The following is a 22,335-nucleotide window of genomic DNA, read 5'->3' as shown; positions in this document are numbered from 1 at the left end:
CAAATGAGATTTTAATTAATAATTGAGTAAGTCCTTGGTGAGTTTATGAAATACGAGGCATGCTCTACATTCGCATTCTGCCCTGAGATCTGTGAGAATACCAAGCTATTTCTGATTGGGAAAGCAAATAAAAGTTCTTTCATCCAGACCAGTGGTGGACTGAGCTCTTCTCTCGAGCCTCTGCATCTACCCTTGGTGCACAGAACGGGCAGTTCACAGCAATCCGTGATCAAAACCAGAAAGTCGGTGCAGCTTTGATGAGAGAAATGCCAGTCTCCCTCACAAGCTGAATTTTGTCCCTTCCTTGATATGATAAAGTATAAAGCAGTCAGCAACAAAATCCCAGCGGAGTTTTTAGTCTCCCTCTGTTCATCTCACAGTAGATGGGTGTACTGAATGTTTTACTCTGCCAAAGACATCCTCAGAGATCAGGATAGTCCTCAGCGCTCCTGGCTTCCAGCAGCTGGTTATCTGAGAGTTACCTGAGGACCTTACAACAGTGTCTGGGCCACCTGCCAGAGGACCCCAGAAACATCAAGAATGAAAGCACAAGAGTAAGTGTGTATGAGAGAGAATTTACTACAATAAACAAACCCCAAATCTACACTGTTGTAGCCTGCTTCCTCTCAGTATGTAGAGTTCAGTGCACACACAGCCTGGATCTGGCTGTGAAACTTGCTTCTCTATTTAAACACATAGTGCAATCTTTGGTCTATTGGAGGTGAAAGGCACCGACATTCTGGGAAATGGAATTGAAAGGACACTCTTCACGTAGGAACAAATATTTTACCGCATTCAGCCTACTGTGCTGTGTGGCTCCTTCAAGTCCCACCTCAAAACCATCTCAGTGACTTGTCTGTGCTCTTCTAGTGAGGAAGCAGCTCCAGACTTCCCTGCCCTTGTCCAAGGAAGCCTTCTGCTCTCTGGGGAAACCTAGGTCTTTCTCTTCAGTAGCCCTGCTGACCTGAGAGTGTCCTTCAAGGCACCCTACTCTGTTCATCATCCCAGGAGCCCTCCTCTGCCTCCTTCTAGTGTGAGTTCACCTTTGTTGAACGCAGATGGCCACTGCTGTGTTTTGTTCCAGGTGAGTTTTGTACTGGGTGATGAGGATAACTACCTGTTGAAAATCTCTCCTCTGAAACTTGCATCAATCATCTCCCCCCTTCTTGGCCACATCTCAGTAAGGGCTCTCAAGTCATTTTATGTTATCCACATTTCTTGCCTCTCTCTTTGGTCTGCTGTGACTTTGATCTCTATGCTGTTTAACTTCATAGCATTTCTTTGCTGTAACTCTTCACGTCATCCTATGCTTCTTCCTACACGTATGTCTCCTCAGTGTTCAAAACATTTACTCATGAAAGCAAAGGCAAAATACTTTACCTTTAGGTCCTAGTCCACATAGTCTCCACATCCAAAAATAAAGGAACTTTGCTGCTTTCTGTATTAAGCAAGTACACGTATCAAACCCGTGTGCCAGAAAAGGACCTGTACATCATCAAGTCACTGTTTTCTTCTGTCAAAGCTCTAAATTATCAAGGAAATAGGACAAGAACTGCAAGCATACACCTGTCTTCCAATTTTTCTTGCCCTTATGAGTCAGTCTTGGTATCGGACAAACTAGTTACTCAATGTGTTGCAATAGTGTAGATCTGGGAAGGAATGTGGCATGGCCTCTGGTGATACCATTTTGTACCTTACAAAAAGAGCAGTCGTGGTTAGTGGAAGATTTTTTTTTCTGTCATAAAAAAATCTGAAAATAAGAAAAATATTTCAAAAAATGCTGTATTTTGTGGACAGAAGGCCAACAAAAGGAATAGAAGCACTGGAATACGAGTAGTAAATAGTGTTACAGTACTTGTTATCTCTGCGTATGCATGCTTGATTTTGGCAGCCAGCTTCCCTGTAGCTTTTTGGAGCACATAGTTAGATCCTTGGCCCCATCTGGAGAAGTTAGTTTTCCATGCAAGCTGTTGGCAACAGTTTAGGTCAACGTGTTCAGAAGTAGTTCTGAGAGCCCGATTATAAGTCCCTTGGGAACTTTGCATCAGCAAAATTCCTATTGACCTCAGCTTGCAACAGTATTTGATCATGAAACTGGGGCAAGAAATGTGATATGCATGCTGTAAAGCTTAAATGAGCTATCTGTCACAGAGGATTTTCTGGAAGGATGAACTGGAATCTGCATGTGAATCAGTAACAGGTTCCTATGAATTCTGACAATTTCTTTAGTATTTGCTAAGAGCAGAAACAATACCACTAGGATTCAAAGAGGGAATGAAAAGGTACACCAGGACTCTAAGCAAAGTCCTGTCCTGAAAACAAAGCAGCTTTACAAGGACTTCCTGTACCTAAACACATCAAAATAGAAAAGCTGTGTGGGCACTGCAGGAGGCACTGTTAGCATGTGCTCAGCACCATTGAGCTTCACCTGGCACAAAGGGCAGGATGTATTAACTGTGGACAGTTTCTCCTGCCCCTGTAGAGCAGGTCCTCTTCATCAGCAGATCCCCTCAGCCGGACACAGTTCTACAGGTTTCCTCTCTGCATATCCAGACTTGCTCCAGCTCTGCAGTTGTTCACCTGGACACCGCAGGACTCACCCCTCAGCTTCAGTCTCTGGCAGCCTCTCCCCCTACAGTGTAAATTATTCATAGAACTCCAAACAAGACAAAACTTTTCTTGAACTCTCATGTTACATTCCTTTTAGCACTGTTCTTTTCCTTCACATAACTATGGTACATACTCACCTTTATCCTCCCAAAGTCTCTACACAAACAAGTGGGAAGAAAGCCCATGAAAGGAAAGGTGTGCCTGATAATTCAATTACCTGCTCACCACCAGAGGTAGCCCTGAGGGCCAGCTGAGCATGCTGGCTCCAGTAATTCTTTATAGAAAACTTCTACAGCTTTGAGCAGCAGGGATTGAGGAGGAGCAGGAGATGGGAAGCTTGTGATTTGGGTGTCCTAAGCACAGCTTGTAACTAGCAGCAGGCAAAATACTACAGGAGTTATTGTTTGTGGAGGTCAGATTTACAGACACAAAGAGCACACAAATACCTACTTCTCCAATTACCTGGGGAGCTCAAAAAGTGGTTGTTAGCAAACGATGAGGGAATTTTTCATTTTAAATTGGGTGTCAGCCCAGGACAGAGAGAGGTTACTATAAGAGCTCCATGCCCTTGATGTGCTCCTGCAGCGTTAGCAAATACTCAGTGTTTGGTGAGAATGAGATTATTTTAATGCCTTGCAAGAACACTTTATTTGGGAAGTGACTCTTAGCTGTTAAAAGAAGGTACCTTCTGACAAGTATGACTGATTCCAGTAAAATAAAAAATCATTATTATCAAACTTTCCTTCTATTTTTTTTTGACTCATCTAATCCTATATGTCCCTGTAATCCCAAAATATAGCGTATTTGTTCCTTCAGGTGCGTGTGACAGACAACATGGTGGCAGCAGAGGTATGTAGATCTTATGCTTGTGTAAAAGGCATAAGGCTGCGCACAATCCTGTGCTGTCTGCTACAAGTACTACATTGTTTGTGTTGAGGAAACAAAGGTGTCTTGATGTGATATGCTGTGATGTCATTTTGCTGTGCACTACTGAATCGCGTGGTTAAGGCGTGCTGCTTTCTGTTTGCTGGGGGCTGTTGGGCTTGCACAGATGTGTGCCCTGATGCTAGGTCAGTGCAAGGACTCCTCCAGAGACCAGAAATCAGCACAGGGTGAACAGAGCCATGGCTAATGGCTCTGCTTCAAGGTGAGCTGAGCACTGTGCTGCAGAAATAAAGAAAAAGCACTGAAGTAATTTCTCTACTTTCTGAGAGAACCTTGTACTTAGCACGGTCCATGTCCGAATCCTACACTGAGGTTTAATAGCACTTTCTCATGTTTTATCTTAATTTGCTATTCGTGCACTTTGGGGTGGAGGGATATTAAATGTTTATATGATGTAAAAGTTAAATTTACTTTGACTAGATTTTGCTTTAATTGGGTAACACCCAATCATAAAAGAATTCCAGAACTGAGTTTCTAAACACGACTATTACATTTGATCAGGCAAAACCCAAAGCAACAGCTGCACTCTGCACAGGAAAACCCTTCGGAAGAATACCTAATCTGCTCTTGGAGGGTTTACTTCTTAGGTCAGGTTTTCACACAAACTCATTCCATACAATACACCAACCTCTCTGCTTCGTTTGACTCAGAAAGTTAAAATAAGCAGGTTATATAATGATGTTTATCTTTACATCAGGAAGTCAACTAAGAAGCTGTTAAGCTGATATTATATAACACAGTCCTGATTACGGGAAGTGTGGAGGTAGATGATCTAGGTTGATGTATGTCAGACTGACAGTAATTGTTAAAGGTTATAATTAATATTATTTCATATGCTTTTATTTTTCATTTTTTTTGTGGTCTTCCAGAAGGCATTTGATCATTAGCAGCTATGTACTGAATTTTACCCGTTTATAGAAATTTCAGTTACGCTATTTTATACGTTAGGTAAATATAAACACACACACAAAAAAAACAATCTAAAAAATGAAATAAAGTCACACATCACTCCCCATTCCTTGTAATTCTCTAGTTCTTGAGGTCAGTGGAATAACAAAACTCATTCTTTTGTAGGATCGTGAACTGCCCCTTACTGAATACACATACCCTATTGCAAGAGCAAAAGAAGGATGAGATGATTTTATAAACATGGCATCAGTACCTAATTCAACAGGAGCTTAAATAACTTTGGAGAACACAAACCATACAACAGCAGCAAACTATAAATTAGCAAACACATGCACAAAGCAACCCACAGAACAAAGCGATGGTTCTCTCATCCTCCTTGTAAACAGGAACGTTTTCATCTACTGGTCATACTCAGCCAAACTGTCTAACTGTAAGAACATCGCATCACTGCATCCTTGTATTCAGATCCTGGTCCAATTAAATGGAGAGAAATTTCATTTATGAGGACAAACATTGGACATGGAGTTAACAAATTAAAAACACAAGGCTTGTATTACTGGGAAACTCTCCTCAACTGTTCTCTGTATTCTATAATCTTTGTTTTCTGTGACTAAAATCAAAGAATCAGAGAGGCGTATGATCAGCCTATAAGAATTCTATTGAATAGGCTTAATTAAATAAGCTAAAGTTGTGATTTTTTAATCAAACCTTGATTTGAACAATTGTAATAATTACAAGTCACCTAAGGGCACAAAAAGCACAGTGTATTGACTCCTGTAACTCTCTGTATATCCTTCTGTGAATGATAGGCAGCAACTTATTTTAACCACATTAGAAAAGACAATATGAAAGAGTGAGCTGGTATTTTGACTGATAATTTAGGATATATGACAAGCACATGACTCATTGGGTTATGTGACACAGTAACTGCATGTTATAATGAGAAGCGTAGCTTTAATCTTTAGTAGCCTCATGAAAACTGGCTATACCTAGAAAGCTTTGCGGAAAGATATATGCTACCGTGCCGTTCTTTAGTAGAACTCTCCCATAAGAAGTTGTCTGAATTTGTTTTAAACCACAAAATGAAAGATGATGAAGAGAAAACACTCTCCCAAAAAGACAGCTCCTGGAAGGTAAGGCTGTGGCACACAATCCAATCTTATCAGGCATCAGAGAACTCAGATGAGTTGAGGCATAATAAATAAGGTAACTTCACTCAGGCTTTATTCCTTAACAGCCTGAGGAAATTAGGCTTCGTTAGGTACATTGCTTCCCCAGTTAGCTGTGAAACGTTTCATCGAGTCTGTAGGGGAAGAGAAGCGAAAGCTTTTCTGCAGCTGTTAGAGATCCTTTTAGGAGTACCAATTCCACAGTTTTGTATGAAAAAGTGAAATCAGCTGCACTGTATACTGTGTGGTGGCTGCTTTTAGACTTTGGGCATTAAGCAGATAACAAGCATAAGACTGAAAGGATCAATTTTATTGTTCTTGTGTTTTCTTTTATTAGTAAAATATATATTAGATATCAAAATCTCTTGAGATATACTTATTCCTCCTCAACAGGCAGCAACTCTTTTTGCTGAAGTAATATTGATTCTAGCAATATGCCACCTTATGCACCACTGTCCAACTTGAAATGAGTAAATGTACCATTATTTATTGAGTTAGGCTACCCCACCTTCTGCTGTAAGGGAGTTTGTCTGGGCTCTAGTTACTGTTGTATTCTCTAGGTCTTACTGATAACTGTAAACTCTTGCAATATAGTGATGTCCGCTGTCCTTTTTGTCTTGTTTTTCAAGGGTTTGTTGCTGCGTTGATTTTGTTTTTTTTTGGTGTGGATCTAGTGAGTATTTCCTGTAGTCTCCTGCTCTGAGCTTGTACCTCTCCAGTTACTGTGTGTGATGCCAGCTGCAACACATTTCCCTGCTGTTTTGAGTGGTTCTTGTGGCTGCTGACTTGTTCCAGTGGGACTCAAGAGGGTCCCAAGGCAGCTGGAGTGCAGTCACAGCCCTCCATGCCATGTAGTCATGCCCAAAACAAGACTGCTGTGAGGCATAAGATGTCCGATAGCATTCCCGTTCACTGTAGTGTGGTGCCAGCTGTACAGGTGATGTTTCTAGATCACGAAGAGCCATTTTCAAACTGGCAGCTGGCCTGCCTGACGAGGTGGGAGCTGGTGTAGCATTGGGTACAACCCCCTGGCAAGGGTCACCACAGTGGTCATTTTCAGAGCAGACACCTGCCAACAAGCTCTGCCATGGTTTCAGAAAATTGTGCGCTGCTTTCTGTCAAAAGCTGCCTGCTCTCACATCACATCTTCCCCCGGAGCACAACCTCCGTGAGCAGGCAGAGCAAGGTGCGTGTTGCACAGCTGCCTGCCCTTGCCAAGTCTCACATGCAGGGTCCCATGCAGGCTGCTGGCAGCAGAGGCAAAAGAAGGGGTTTAATGGTGGGAGAGGGCCCCGTCTGTCAGATCCTGGGCCGTTTCTGTGGCCAAGAAGGCTACAATGGAGACAGGCGGCTTCTTGGCATAATTGTTCTGGAGTTCCTATGCCAAGGGTCATTCTGGACCACAGCCAGGACGTGCTAAGCTCAGCATAATGCTGACTTGTATGCTGACCAAGTCAGTCACAATTTAAGTACAAGCCTTTCTGTATGCTGCCTATAATGGTTCAATTTAAATTGATGTTGCTTAAGCAGTAGCATAAATGATGCTTTGGTTCATACCCTGCTGTTACCCCCTGCTCCATGGGAACTACACCATCTCCTTAAAACTGGACCCAAATAAGGAGGCGTGCAATATAGGATAGTTTTACAACAGATGCTTACTGCAGTGTACTAGGAAAAATGACATTTTCCATTCATGGGATAACTTCTATATGTGCCGGAACTTCCAAACCACTTCATATACTAAAGTTTAATGCTATGAATTCTGGTTCAACCACTTTCAATCAACAAATATCCTCCTAAAACTGAAACAGAAGTGCTGGGAACCAGCACCACTCTCTGAGGTGCAATAAGGCTCACCTAATTGCTTCCTGACTTGCTGATCCGTCATCCTGACCTCTCTTTGATGTTTTCTTTCTTTCTTTCTTTCTTTTTTTTTTTTTTTTCTTTTTCCCGGAGCATTAGTAACAAGTGAGAAATGCTGTCTCAGGGTGTTATATATGGGATTATTTCTCTAACCCCAGCACAATGACCGCATGTAATAGGATTATCTCTTATTTAAAATTTACAAACTTTGGAAACATCGAGTCCTGTTTAGGAAAAAGTACTTTCTTTATGGTGGTTCCTTTAATTGCATTTTTTTTTCCCTTTTTATTTTTTTTTTTTTTTTAACTTTGCGATAACACATTTTTGTCAGTCAGCAAACCAACCTCAGTGCTGCAGATGCCTCCTTTCTGCTAGCTAAATTTAGGCTGTTCTTCCTCTCCTGCTGCATATACGCTCGCCTGACATCGAGAGGAATATGGCCCCTTTTAGAGTGCATTTATTGCTGTTGTAAACAGTGGAAGCAGATGAGGCCAGCCGATGGAGGCTTCTGCCAATGTCCCTTCTTAGGCATGTTTTCACTTAAAGATATATGAACTGGGACCAGTAAGTGTCAAACCCCTGAACGTGCGACTTGTGTGGAGGGAAACGGGGAAATGTGTGTCGGGAAACACCAAGCACACGTTTTATTTTCTTCAGGGAGGTACGTGGAGGATTTCAGGGTACATAGCCGCGGCAGGAGAGACCCCTGGTAAAAATCAAAGCGAATTTAACCCCTGGTAACCATCAAGTTGGAGGCAGAGGAGAGGCCTCTCCCAGATGGGGCGAGGCTTGTGGCGGTGTAAATCTCCTCACAGGAGTTCAGCCACAGCCACCCCGCGGCGGGCGCTGCCTTGAGCTCCGAGCCCTTTGTCTCACGCGGAGTTTGAGCCCTGTCCGACCCGAGGGACGAGCCTCCCCCGCTCAGACCCCCCCCTCAGCCTCCGTGCCCCCTTTAGGGTCACCCCAATCCCCCCCTCAGCCCCCCGCTGCCCCGCGCTGGGGGCGTTCCCTCAGCGCCTGAGGGAGCGGCGCAGGGCGGGGCGGGGCGGGGCGGGGCGGGGCGCGCTCACCTTGCCTCCTCCCCCCCCGCCCAGCAAGGTACCGGCCCCGCGCCGAGCCGCGCGCTGATTGGGCGGCCGCCGGGCCCGGTCACGTGGCAGGGGGGGGGGGCCGCGCTTCCCCCCCCCCCCCCCCCCCGCTTCTCCCCCCCCCAGGCTCCCGGCCGCCATTTTGCCTGGAAAGTTTGGAATTCCCGAGCGGGGCGAGCGGGAGCGCCCGGCGCCTGCCCTGCCCCGGTGGCACCGGCCCGGCCCGGCTCGGCTCGCTCCGTGTTGCTCCTCACCGAGGAGGCGCCGCCGCGGCGGGGAGCTCCGAGCGGAGCCGCTCTCCGGCCGGAGCAGCCGGCTCGCTGCTGTGCCCGCCCGGCTCCCTACCCGCTCCGCCGGTGCCGCTCCCCCCTCAGGGCCCGGCCTGCAGGGGGAGCCGTGCCGCCCCCCCCCTCCCCTCCTCACACGGAGCCCCGGCGGGCTCCGAGCGTGTGAGGCGGAGCCGCGGGGCAGCGCGGCGCCATGCCCGTCAGGAAGCAAGGTGAGAGCCGCGCCGGGCTCCTCGGCTGCCCCGGGACCGGCCCCGTAACCCGGACAAAGCGCGGTGGGGTGGGGGCGGCCCCGAGCTCCGCGTCCCCTCTGTGTGTGTGGGGGGGTGTGTGGGGGTGTGGGGGCATCCCCCGGGGTCCCACCCGCTCCCCCGTGCTCAGCGCTGTGCCCGCTGTCCGCTTGCAGATACCCAACGAGCGCTGCGCCTGCTGGAGGAGTACCGCTCCAAGCTGAGCCAGGCGGAGGACAGGCAGCTGCGGAACTCCATCGAGCGGGTCATCAACATCTTCCAGAGCAACCTCTTCCAGGCTCTGATCGGTAAGGGCTGGGCTCGCCCCGCGGCGGGCTGTGGGCTGCCCCGGCTGTCACACTGGTGGTGTCCGGGGGAAAGGATTGCTGCGGCATTACGCGAGGAACCTCGTGCGTTCAGTGCGTGTTTTTGTTTGGCGGAGTAACACGTGCTATTGCCAATCAGCAGCACACTTGTTTTAGGTAACTTACTTCTGAGGAGTTACTCGGCCGGCCCCGGGTGGCTTAACGCTGGTGTGTGCTGCAGTTTTTTCCCTCTGGAGCATGTTATTGTGAACTGCTTCATGTAGGCTCCTTTCTCATGTGTATTTGTATCGATCCGGACAATTTCCAAGGAGTATGTTTTTGTTGTGGGTGTGTACGTAACAGGCTAGCAAACGAGTTAAAGTAGTTTCATTCTAAAGTAGAATTCAGGCAAATCTTCGTGCTGAATGACTTCAACAAGCTTGCAAATAGTATGCTTCAACTGTGAAGTTAAACTAAATGAGAAGAAACCCATGTTCGGGAAGGCTACAGTGATCTTTTTTTTTCCAGTTGCATAGTGGAGTGAAAACATTGCTGCTAATTCTTAGTTTAAAGTATTTTCAATGCTTTTTCCTTGAAAGCTTTAACGTAGATCTTGTGGAAGTACTTATATCGAGTTTTGAATTTCATGCACATCTGTTAGGAGGAGAAGAAAAAACCAAACACCTGAGCATTAACGTAACTTGCAGAATGCTGACTTGATTTTGAAACTTCTACAGGGAGCTGGTGAGGTGTCTTCTCCTTAATTGGTTGTCGCTATTTTTATAGCAGCTAAGGAGTAAAGGATTAGTTAGTTTGCCCTCAAGAGTTACTTTCTTGTTGAAGTTCTGTGTCCTTCCCTTTTAACAAAGTAACTTGCATGTGAGTTGTATTAATATTAACATTGTAGATCATATAGGTTTCCTTTATTACTTGGCATTTACCTGAGTTACAGTGTGTGTAGCATGTCATAGAAGTGTTGTAGTGCTGTAGCTTCTTGGAATCTGTATAGTGGTGGAAACCTGAGGGCAGGCACTATAGAAACGTGCACTGCTGCAAGCAGCATGTTTTCTTCTGGGGCATTTATTTCATCTTCAGGTGGGTTTTCCAAAGACAGTCATCTTACTGAACTGATGGGAAAAGTTCAGGAAAGGCAGTTCTGAAAGTAGGTCAGTTTCAGTAGGTCAGTTGCCGGAGCTCTGTGTGTTTCTCTGCAGTACTCAGCTGATGCCAAGCAGCTCCCTAATGAAAAGTTGCACATCTGTGGGATATGTGTGAACAGGATTTGCTCATCAGTGGATCAGAATGTTGAAGTATCAGAAATTTAATGTACTGCAGTTATGCTTTTTATTTTCACCTAGAAAATTTCACTGTTGATTGTCCCTCATTAATACTCAATGATGTACCTGTCTGTGGTATGGAATTAGCCTTTGGTGTTGTAACCTGCAAGACACGGTGTCTTCTAATGTCTGCTTAAAGAACTTGATTGTCTTAATGACTCTGCACCTAGTAACAGTTTTCCTTAATCAGGAGGCTGCCTGGTCTCTGCTGCCTTTCTCCTGCAAGAGGAGGAAACAGGAATGTGTCGATGCCTGGGTGGGCTGTATGGCCTGTTTGCTGATCTTGTCTGATGTTACGCTGCAGCCATACGATACGAGGTTTTGCCCAGTTCAGTTGATCTCTGCACACGCTTTAGGTGTCATGCTTCTTGGATGCCTTGCATTAACTTTGCATTTACTGCTTAACTGTACGGTTGGTTCTCTGAAAGGTCATAGCACAGAAGTCTGGTACCTTCCAAGCAATTTACGCTGTCCGCTTTAATCTTTCTCTTTTAACCTGCTTCTTTCTTTGGAAATGTGTCAGAGGAGTTCTTGTTCGGGGCAGGCTGTCTGTGACTATTGGCTTTCTGGAAGCATCTTTGTATGGCATGACTACTGCATAGAGTCACGCAGAAGGGGAGCGACACCTTGGAAAAGGTGCTGTGTGGAGGACAGCTGTGTCGATTATGAAGCCCTGAAGCTTGTTCCTGCTTATCCTCTTCTCATGAAGATTTGGGAGCAGTCTGGTTAAAGTTGTATTGCAGGTTAGACTTATCTGAAATACTGCATTTTTAATTAACTGGTACCTGATTTCTTGAAGTGTGACTTTTAAAGGAGTTGGGGTGCATCCCTAACTTAAATACCCGATGCTGCTCTGACAGAAGGATCTAAGCTCAGCTATGAATTTATTTCTGAAATAGATACATTTTCTAGAAAGCATGCCATTTATAGTTTCTGCTCTTTTTAATAGTAAAAAAAAAAAAAAAAAAAGTAAACCACCAAAGGAAAAAAAAAATACAAAGAAACAAAGCCAGACAAACAAAATGACTTCCATCTACTTATTTTTTTTGCTTTTTCTGCCAAGTTACTGCACTACATCCAAGACCCGCCTGTCCATGATAGGTGAGAATGTTTGTGAAGGCTGCAGTCAGGATCTGCTGTCAACTTCATGCATCTTTTTTAGTGTGATTTTTAACTTGGCAATCAAATAATGTTCTTTCAAGCAAAAAATACACATGATTTTATGCACAGGAATATGTCTGTATTTTTATAGTGGGGGAAATCTGTAGCTTTTTCTTCAGGAATACTTAATATTTTGTCTATTTAGAACCACATGGATGAATTAATTTTTTTGTGTGAATTTCAATTTGGATGCTGAAGAATAAATGGTATTCTCACATTTTTATTTTTTTTTCCACATTATCCTTTCCTTTAATTCTTCCAACAGATTTTAGTTCAGCAATCGTATACACTTGGCCTACTTCTTAAATATAAAATTAGGCTTTAAAATGATTTGAGTTAGGATGGTGACTAACCAGTGTGAACAACCTGTGTTACAAAATTGACATTATTGCATCAGTGTTTTATCTAAGTGAAATAACAAAATTGGTAACCAGATGTTAGTGACATCCTTAAAACAATCAGTGAAAAAGTCTTTGATTTTCTGTGTTCTTTGATTTGTCTTTGATTTTCTGTGTTCTATAACGTGGTATTTCCATTCTACTTGGTTCCACCAGCCAAGTGTAATGATGTCTAATTCTTTAATTAAATAGATATTAGCAGCCTTTAAAATCAGTTTGAGAAAGAGTGTTGGTTTTAAGTAAATTTCCTATTTTACGGTGTGAGTATTGTGTAGCATCTCTTCTACCGTATGATTTCCTGGTTGTAGCTAAAAATAGCTTGTTATTGATATACTGATAATTGGTACGGTGAGTCAGTTTATTAAATGACCAAAGAAAGATACCCACCTAAGGAGAGGTGGGATATGATTTAATTTCACTTTAGTAAAGAATTTGGCATTATTCTTAAAATAAAGGGGTAATGCTTCTGCAGATATGTTTTCTAGCTTAGATTTTTTTGAACCTTTTAAAGAAGATACAGGTACTTGTACAGGCACAGATATGATGTTTTCATATTTTTGAAATGAGAAGAGGAGGAACGCTTGCATGTGGAAAGCTAATGCTTCTAAGGGAGGCACTTCTGAAGTAGACTTGTGTTTATAAACAGAATCGTTTTGTGTAATCCAAGCCTGTTTGTTTTTGATGGGTTGAGTACTGCAGCTGACTGACCATATGGAAAATAGTCTTCTGAAATTAAAAATATTACTAGTTGTAGCTATAAACAAAAGTAGTTTACTACTTTCAGAAATATTAATTTCTCTCACAATAGCTAACTCCATTTGCACAGGTTTCAGGAAAAAAGAACTTTAAAATGGTCTCTGTGTACTCTGGCAATGGAGTTGGCCGTGCTGTCTTACTTGTATTCTTTCTTACCTGTTCTATCTTATTTTAACCATTTTTTATAGCTGCGCATCTGAAGACTTTTAAAATGGCAAATTTGACTGGTGGAGGCTGAATGTGGTGAATTTTGTACGTGTGACTGGCCTAATTTCTTTAACTTGGAGTCCTTTGTATGAAGATGTGTATGAAGATATGGTGCTTGTGTGCTGACCATTGCTGACAATAAATATCTGGCATGGGAAACTTTGAAGAAAAAAGTAGCAGTTTCTGTAATCGTCACTGAACCAAGAAACACCTTTCCCCTCCTTCCAGTGATTAAGTTTTTAACTGTTGTCTGTATTAATGAGCATTGTGAATTGGAGAGAATATATTAAAAGTGCTGTTAATGTTTTCACACGCCAGAGAAATAAGTCTTCTCTCTGGAGTTTGTGTGAAACTGCTGGTCACATTAAGGCAAACAGTTCAGGTTTGTTAGCAGTCTGACTGGAGCCGAAACTTATAGGAATATAAAGCTGTTGGGAGCTTTCTCAGCTCTGTCCACGTTCACTTTCTGAAGTGAGTTAAGGCAACAGCCCTAGATTTTAGGCTGTAGTGGGGTCAGCACTCTTCAAAGTCGGGACCCTTGGAGTGGACTGACCAAATGCCCAGCAGATGGCAGGTGACCACATCTCTCTGAGCATCCCTGTAGACGTTCTTGCTCTTTTAGCTCCCTTTCAATTAGCTGGTGTGGAAGTACTTTCTGTACTTGATAGCTAAATTAAAGTCAAATGCAATTAAAGCAGAAGCTTTATGCCAAACTCTTGGGAAAACTTTGATATCAGCTTTTATTTCAATGATATCGTTAGTTAATAGAACATATGGCATGATGACACAGTTAACCTCTCAGATCTGCTCAGGCCTGAGAGAATTTTAGTCATGGGTATGTGTTGTTTTGTAAGACTGCTCTTTACTTAACTTGAGGGAGGAAAGCTACCTTGTGGACTACTGGCCTTTTTTTTTTTTTTTTTTTAATCGCAACTGAGGCACTCTCACAAATTTGTACAGACTCTAGCTGAGTAGTATGTATATTATCAGTCCAGAAATTCTTGACACTTAGTCAAGGATCTGGTGGGACAGTGAGTATTGCTTTTTTATTAGATGAAAATTCTGAGAGAATTACATCTTCTGTTATGTTGCATGCCATTGAAATTGTAGTTGCTAAATAGGGTATTTTTAGCTTGAAATCTTATCCTTGCTGTGTTTTTGTGACACCCCTCCCTCCCACCCCCAGACTGTAACTTCTTTAACAAAACATTGCTCTTTTTTTTTGAGACCACAACATTCATCAGTACAATTCTTGCAGCTGTAAGGTGTTTGTCTGCTTTTCAGCTGGGTTTCCTAAGGATCCTCTGTGAGTAGGCTTAGCGTAGTCCTATTCCTGAAACTTGTGCAAAGATTCGTCTGTTTCAGCTGGATTTGACATAGAGTTGTCTTCCAAGGTAGTTAATTACTTGATTATTTTCATGTATTTTGCATTATCTGGATGGAGGGAGGATAAGACTGACAGTGAACTTAGTGTCCACCTGTCTGGAGCGTTAATTCAGCTGTGAGTGTGCTACTGCCATGTAGTTTGTTGCTGCTTAAGAATGTCCCAGATTGTTGGAAGAACTTTATGTCACCCTGTTAAAGGAATGCAGTGATGAAGGAAACAGATGCTCGCTGCTCCTCCTTTTTAAAGAACTACCTATCGTTTTGTTTGTATGCACGTAACACAACTTGGTAGTGTGGCAGGTTCTGGGGTCGTCGTGTAGGCATATGCTTGCTGTATTCCTGTTCTTTTGATGGTTTTAAATGCTTTCTGTGCTGCATACTTCTGCGTGTTTGTGGCAGTGCAATGGCATTAGGAGCTGCTTTTGGTGGTCTAAAATAGGACGTAAGGCTGCTGTAAGTTGAGGAGTTGCTGGTGTGCAGACAAACAGCATTGTGACGAGAGTACCCTTGTGGTTCTAGTGGCTGTGTTCAGTTTTCAGGAGCTGAAATTTGTCAATTACAGCATTGCTCTGTTTACAGTGCTGCCATTAAAAGGAGTTATTTACAAGAAAACTGTCAATAAATCTGCTGTTTATCCATGAAAAGAAAGCTGAACTTCGGAATAATGGCTGCAGTTTCCAGCTTCTGGAAAAGTTTACTTGCTGTATGGTTTGTAGTTTGTTCTTCTTGTGTTCCTACACCTCTCTCTCCTAGTTCTGATGCCTGCCTGCCGTCACGCTGCAAAGTACCCACCTTTGCTCTGGTTCTCCCTCAGGATTTGCTTCAGTGCTTGGGAGCAATGAAGAGGAAAGGGGAAAGTGCAAGAGAAAGTATTTGCTTTTAATCTTACGCTTGCTTCCGTGGTGATCCCAGCAGTGAGGGCAGAACATCTTGATCAGCTCTGCAGCTGGAATGCCGTGTGCCTAGTTACTCTGAGGTTTGTCCTGTGCATCTCGTGGCCTGTGTTTTGAAGGATGGTGTTTGCTTTGATGCAGGTGGAATGAATCTTCAAAGAAACTGAACTCTAACAGTGGCCGAGTTGTCTCCTTGCACAGATGGTTTCCTGAATTCTAACTAGGCCAAATTTGGAGGAATGTGAAGGGACTGCAGGAGGTGTAGGGCTGACACTAGGATAACCTTCTTAACTTCATGTTCCTTCTCTAAATTAAGAGAAGCTGTGGAGCTCTTTGGTAAAGCTTTTACAGGGATTTAGTCATGCAGACATGTCCTCAAAAAAGCTGAGTTATTTTGGTTTGAATTGCAAAGGTAGTCAGTCCAGGACAGAGATGCAATAAGGAAAACTTGTGGACAAATTGTAGAAGTATTGCAGGTTTAAGTCGCATTTTCAGAATCTTGTTTTAGAATTTGGCTGCAGGAAGTGTGCAAGTATTACTTCTGGGGGAGATGGTAGTGTGTGGTGCCACCAGTGCCAGATAATTACCTTAAAGTCTGCCAGCTCACAGTTGACAAAAGAGGGAAAAAAACACCCCAAAAAAGTGCTGTGCTGTCTCTTTCAAGCAGGGGGCTGTGCACCTATATGGAAGTGCAGATGTTTGAGTGGGAACTTACCCCAAAAACGGTGTGGTGTTTTTGTTTTTTTTTTTTTTTGTTTCCCCTCCTCCAAACTTCATTCCTTTGGAAAGAACCCTTCTCAGTCCTGTACTGGCGCTATTTAGGGGAGACCCTACAATTAATGCTTACTAGTAGCACTTGTGCCGCTGTCAGGTTTCTGTTACCTGACAGTAACAAATATATTATCTTAAGAAAAAGGTACGTTGTTATATTGGCCGCTAATAGTTTGGAACTGCAGTTGAGTTATTTGGAGAGGGTGGATAACTGGGAGTTCATATATGTATATATACATAAAATGTATTTTCTGACTTCAGTTGATGACTAAGTGTGCAGGAGGTAATATTAAATGGAAAAGAGTTCGGACAGGAGGAGGTGGTTATGCCAACTTTGAACTGTGTGATGACAGTTTTAAATTCAGTAAGTTTTTACTGCTAAGTCTGAACATAGAGGGCAAGACCCTGTGGGATTCTGAAGGAAAATTGGAAAGAGACCATCTGAAAATAGGCTGAAGAAGCAATCAGTGAGAAGAGAGGAAAATGTGAATGAACCGTTTGGAAAATAGAAGTGGACAGGCTGGCAAAGAGTTGAACATGTCTCCGCTGTAAAAAGCAGCCAGACAAATGAGAGTAAGCAACTAGATCTGAGGTTAGATGAGAGCAGTTTCAGCTGAGTGCAAATGAAGGTGCATCTGTGTCAGAAGTGGAAAATAATATTTCTCAGAGAGCTAGAAGTTGTGTGTGCAGAAAGAAGGCTTAAAGCCTCGGACACAGTCACTGAAACAAGTAGAAGGGTTGAGGAGGACAAATTGGGCGCTGCTGCTTGTGGCAAAGGATGCAGCAGAACAGAACCCAGCCCAACGTGCGTGCTGGGAATGTTGCACTGCAACTTGGATTTTTCAAGGCACCTTGATGGTGCACAGCAGTAATCAACTTCTGTTTAAAAATAAACAAACAAACCAACCCTGCAGCAGGGTTCCTCATGAGGCTGGTTTTCCCTTTCCATACTATGAATACAAACATTGCTTTCTCCTGGGGGTGGGGCTGAAGGATGAATGCACAAAGAGAATACTTAGTTGGCTCTGTTGGCTTGGCAAATGAATACGAAGCTTCTCTTCACATTTGTATTTTCTTGTTGATTGCTAATTGTTCACTTTTCAGGTCTTGCATTCAAGTTTATTTGCATTAAATGGATTTTCTTAGCTTGGTACAGCAGGTAGAGTAACACAGGATAGTGACTTGCTTAGAGTTAATAGGAACAGCTTTACGACTGAAAAATGGAAATCTTGCAGCATTCGTAGACTCTTCTTGCCTTACTTACTTTTTGTGTATCTATTATATAGGGCTGCTAAGGACTTGGCAGAAGCCATACATCTCAAATTGCTCTGAACTGAAATAACATGTTGACCTTTGTTTTCCTTTCTAGAAGTTTTAAGTCTTAAGTTTTAGCTGCTTCAGCTGCTTTAGCAGCAGGAAGCACTAAGTAAGAAAGACTCTTTCTTTCCTCCCCTCTCCTAGAAATTGAGACCCGTGTAATTTATAAAGGGGTGACACATCTTCCCAGACAGCCTGTAGATAACCAAGCTGTTAGCAGGCTTGTTTATGAAGCTACGTGTATTTGGAAAAGTCAGGCTTTTGCATCTGCTGTAGTTGGATGAATATCTTTGATAAGAGGCAGATGTATGAGAGATGGCAAAAGAGTTGTTCACGTAGATGGATCTACAGGTGAAATACTAAGCTGAAATAAGTCAACCTGTGAAAGAATTCATAAGCTCCTTGATCACTTGCAAGCCTGAGGACGCGTGGTTGCAGTCGGAGGCGTTCCTCTGAACAAAGTTGGTATTAAAATGCTACGTGCTGTAAAGTCAGTATGTTGATGCAAATATACCTGGTGGTTTTCTGACTTCTTTGACGTTGGCTGAAGTTGGTTTCTTTGCCTGTTGGATGTCTGCTGGAAAGGCAGTACCTCACCAATATCAGTGCAGAGTTAACCATAGCTGAAACCCACTAACTTTGAAAACAGGTTTCCCTTCAAGCCTCTTACGCTTTTATGCTGCTTCTGTGAGACTTAGGCTGAGGAGCTCATTATTAAAATGTCCATTTTGAACTGTAAGGACTTGATTTCCAAACAGTATGATCTCGTAGGAACTCTGACTATTAACATAAGGCTGCAAGGTATTGCTCTGAGTTGAGCATCGCCCACCTGGAATGGGTGTTGACATTGTGAGGAGTTCCATGAACGTGTCAGCTTGGTGTTCAGTAGCAGTCCAAGCCGGCTGAATGGTAGGAACATTTAGGAAAGCACTTAAGAATAAAACGGTGCTGATTATTATGACAACTGCAAAAAAACAAGTTGTGCCCAGGTCTCTCATACAGGTTATGGTGTTTTGGTCTCTTCCTTTCCTGTGGTCTCAAAAGGCCAGAGGAGAAATAGAAAAAGTTGGAGGAGGAACAACTTGGTGATGAGGTAGGAGGAGGCTCCTGCACAGAGAATGTCTGAGAAAAAGAGAAAGTTTTAGGACACTCCAGCCTAAAACTGAGCAGCATGTAGAAGGGTAATTAAAGATGCATCATAACTGGCATTAGACAAGAACTAAGGGGCATCAAATGAAGCAGTTCATTAGGTGGGGCTAAACCCAAGAAATTCAGGGTTTTTGACACTGAGTAGACTGCCTTCTCCAGGGCTTGCTTTGAGTGCAGAAATTTAAGGAACAGGAAGCTGAACGTGTTTGCAGAAGAGAAAGCCATTGATGGGTCCTAAATATAGAGCCTCTCAGTGGCTCAAGAAATCTGCAGATGGCAAATCTTTTGAACTTACAAGTATATTTGAGGAATATTACCATGTTTGTTGCATTCATGTATTTTTATAGATACGTTTTGATCACAGTGAGCATTGTGGACAAGATCCAGTGTAGCAACTTTAAGAAGCTTTCTGAAACTTGTCGGTTTTCACTGAAGTATTCTGAGAAAAATCAGTACAACTTCCCCCACCCCTCCCTTTCGGGAATGTGGAAGATTGAGGGTATACTGACCCATCTCTCTGGAATAGGATAGCCTTTGGAAACAAATTACAGATTGGGAATGAATTTTGGGCTACACTAAAGAAGTTTCTTTTACTGTTAGATGCATTGGATTTTGAAATACTTTTGTTGTTGTTATTATTTGAAGAGGGCTGAAAGTGGCTCATGAATGCTTACTTATATTACCTATATAGCTTAATTTACTTTCAAAGTTTTTGTAATGATTTAAGCAAATTCTTTTTCCTGTGTGTCATCCATGGAAGCAGTCGCGTGCAGCTCTTTTGTTGCCCCCTTACTGTTTTTCCTGATACTTCTCTGGTCCTTCTTGTCCTCAGGAGAAATTTAATTATATCTAGTGGACAGGGAGATAACAGGAAGGGATCACCACAACATCTCCAAAAGATTGTTCTGGGTTAGCGGATTAGAATGCAAAAGAGGAATTGAGTTTATTAAGAATGTGCCAAACGAAAACAAAGATACACTTGCTAAATTCTTTGTTTGTGCACAAAGATGTTAAATACATTAAAACAGAAAATCTCTAAATGAGGGTGCAATTAATGGCATCTCTACTTGGTGCATTAACTTGTGTGTGTCGTGGTAAGCTTATAACTTTGTAGTGTATGGCATAAGGGCAACAGTTGGCTGTTCTACCTGCATGCTGTCCAGTGCAGTCTGTTGCAGTAAATGTCCTTGTTTTAGTCCATGAAATGTTAAGCTTGTCTGGAATTTCCTGGAGTTTATTTAAGTAACACCACCTATAACCCACAAATGGCCAAGATGCTTAAAGTGTAAAAATGCAAACCCTAAAAACAGTCGATTACTGTGCTCATCAAATGACTATTTTTAATTTAAAAAGTTTTTAGTTTTTTCTTCCTTTTAAGTAGTAAATGCCAGTGAAATTTTAGCTATTCCCTTGATACCGTAACATTAAAGGTCCAATACCAGGGTTTTAAAATAGAACCTGAAGAATGACATGTTAAAAAATAAATTAAAAAAAAAAATAATCCAGGGAGTTGCTTAATACTTGTTAGAAAGCCAAAAGCTCCTATCAACTGTCTTTTGTGCCTGTCTGTAACACACTTAGCCAAGTCTGAAAACGAAACTGACTTTAAACTGTAAGCCACTATAATTGTGTACTTTAGCATTTGCTTCAAGTTACAACCGTTCTCTGAAAGCAGTGCCCAGTCCCTTTCCAGAGAGAGCATATGACTTTTATGGGTGCAAAATAGAGACTTTACAGGTTGCAAATGCTGTACCCTGCAGGATTTCCTGAAACTCAACTGAAATACAAGTAGATTAAGAGCATAAGGGGCTTGGGAGCTCTTTTTTTTTTTTTTTTTTTTTTTTTTTTAACCTTTTAAGGGGTAATTTTTGAAGATTTATTACTGGATTGGTTTTGCATATGTTACCTGTGATTCCCATGTCTGTATAGTTAATACTGCAATCATCTCAATTCCTTTCTGGTCCTTGCTCTGGCTGATGCTGGTGAGTGTAAAGCGTTGTCTTCAGGCACGTGACTTGCAATTGCATATGCTTGCTATTCCCTGTAACTGTTAAAGGAGGTATGAGGTATACTATTGATTTTACTGTGTTCTGGCTGTTTCACTGTAATTTCAGTGTAATTGCACTGTATTTTCAGTACAATTTCAAATTTCCATCAAAAGAAGAGCAGCAAACTGTTTATCCTTTTTGAACTTTTTATGACAACTTACTTATCCCAAAAGCTAACATCACTGCCAAAGTTTCCTTAAAGGGCTCATGGACAAAATTGTAAAGGTGACTGGAAAAGGTCTCATCTGTTGCAGGAGCTTGAGCATTGAGTTCTCAGAGATACAGGGCTGGCATCAAGTGTATAGGGATTAAATCTTACTGCAATCCAGTGTTATATATGGCTTCATTTTGAGATGTTCAGGCAGTTTACTGATCTGGGATATGATTTGTGATGTTAGTTTTATTTGAATAAGGCTAGGTGCTGCACTCACTACCTGTACTGTTCACTTTGTTTTTTCTAGCGTGAGCACTTTGCCAGTTGGTTGCATTCAAGCTGCAGACCGGCTTGCTTCAATTCCCAACAAATCATTGCACGCTATCTCCATATGGGCACAAGGAAATGCACCTTAAAGGCGAGGCCAAGAATGCTAGCCTGAAGTCATAACAGCCTAATCAGAAAGCTATTATTAGTCTCAGTGCTATCAGCATACTTGGTGTTATATGCTGTTAATATTCACAAGCTTTCTTGTACCTGCCCCTTCCTGCGGTGCTGTGCTCACGTTCCCACTGCCTTAAGGCAGCTGGCTTCAGCTGCAGCACTGACTGCTGGGGGGACAGGGCAGGGAATGGGAGACTGGTGCTGCAAATCCTTCCCTGGGAGATGTGTGATCATGGCTTCTTCCTCCTTGCTGTTGTCATCTTGAGGTTGCTTCTGTTTGCTAATGTACTCCACACTCTGTTATTTATTCACTATTTTGCAGTCCTATGTTAGAATTATTTTCTTTGTGTGTGGTGTTTGACATACACTGCATGACTGTTCTTTATTCTGTTGTCCCCCAAACTTTTTTGCCCAGTTCTCACTGTTGCTTTCTGTTGTTGGGTTGGTGAGCTGCTTATAGCCCTGGAGCCTCCAGTGTCATCTTGTGCCTGTATTTTCAAGGTGTGTGCTGTCATCCTATGTGTAGGCTTCTTTTTTATTCTAGGGCCATAGGTAACCAACTGCCTGTAGGATAACTGCTTCTTACTGCTATTTACTAGTTACACAAACACATGCACATGTGGTTATATTTTTATTTATATAAGTAATATATACATAAATTGGGCGTACACTTTTGTATGTTGTATATATAGCTTTTACATAGCTTCGGACAATTGTGTGATATAATACCTATTGGTTCCACATATATTTATATATGATACTGATTATATTATGTATATCTATATGCAAATTTAAATATATAATATTGTATGTGTTACCTTCTTGTATTCTCTCTATATGTAATAGATGTAACACCATAGAATTGTCTGAAGCTAAGTAAAATCTACGCAAAATAATTAAGTAACCTG

At 42.4% G+C, this 22,335-nt stretch overlaps 1 protein-coding gene across 6 annotated transcripts in view; it reads left to right on the top strand.

Moving 5' to 3' along the window:
• The first annotated feature begins 8,762 nt into the window (after positions 1 to 8,762).
• The window catches only part of DLG1 (discs large MAGUK scaffold protein 1), a 148,340-nt gene continuing 134,767 nt past the window's right edge, over positions 8,763 to 22,335 (top strand). For all 6 annotated transcript variants that reach the window (XM_084291883.1, XM_084291881.1, XM_084291879.1 and 3 more), the window contains exons 1-2: positions 8,763 to 9,083; positions 9,278 to 9,409. In XM_084291883.1, coding sequence (XP_084148009.1) covers positions 9,065 to 9,083; positions 9,278 to 9,409 — 151 coding nt within the window. In that variant the 5' untranslated portion in view covers positions 8,763 to 9,064. The remainder of the gene's footprint in view (positions 9,084 to 9,277; positions 9,410 to 22,335) is intronic.

The sequence above is a fragment of the Netta rufina genome (assembly GCF_964035555.1).
Source record: "Netta rufina genome assembly, chromosome: 9".
NCBI lineage: Eukaryota > Metazoa > Chordata > Aves > Anseriformes > Anatidae > Netta > Netta rufina.
The sequence above is the reverse complement of the archived record's forward strand: the minus strand, read 5'-3'. Positions and strand labels throughout refer to the sequence as shown.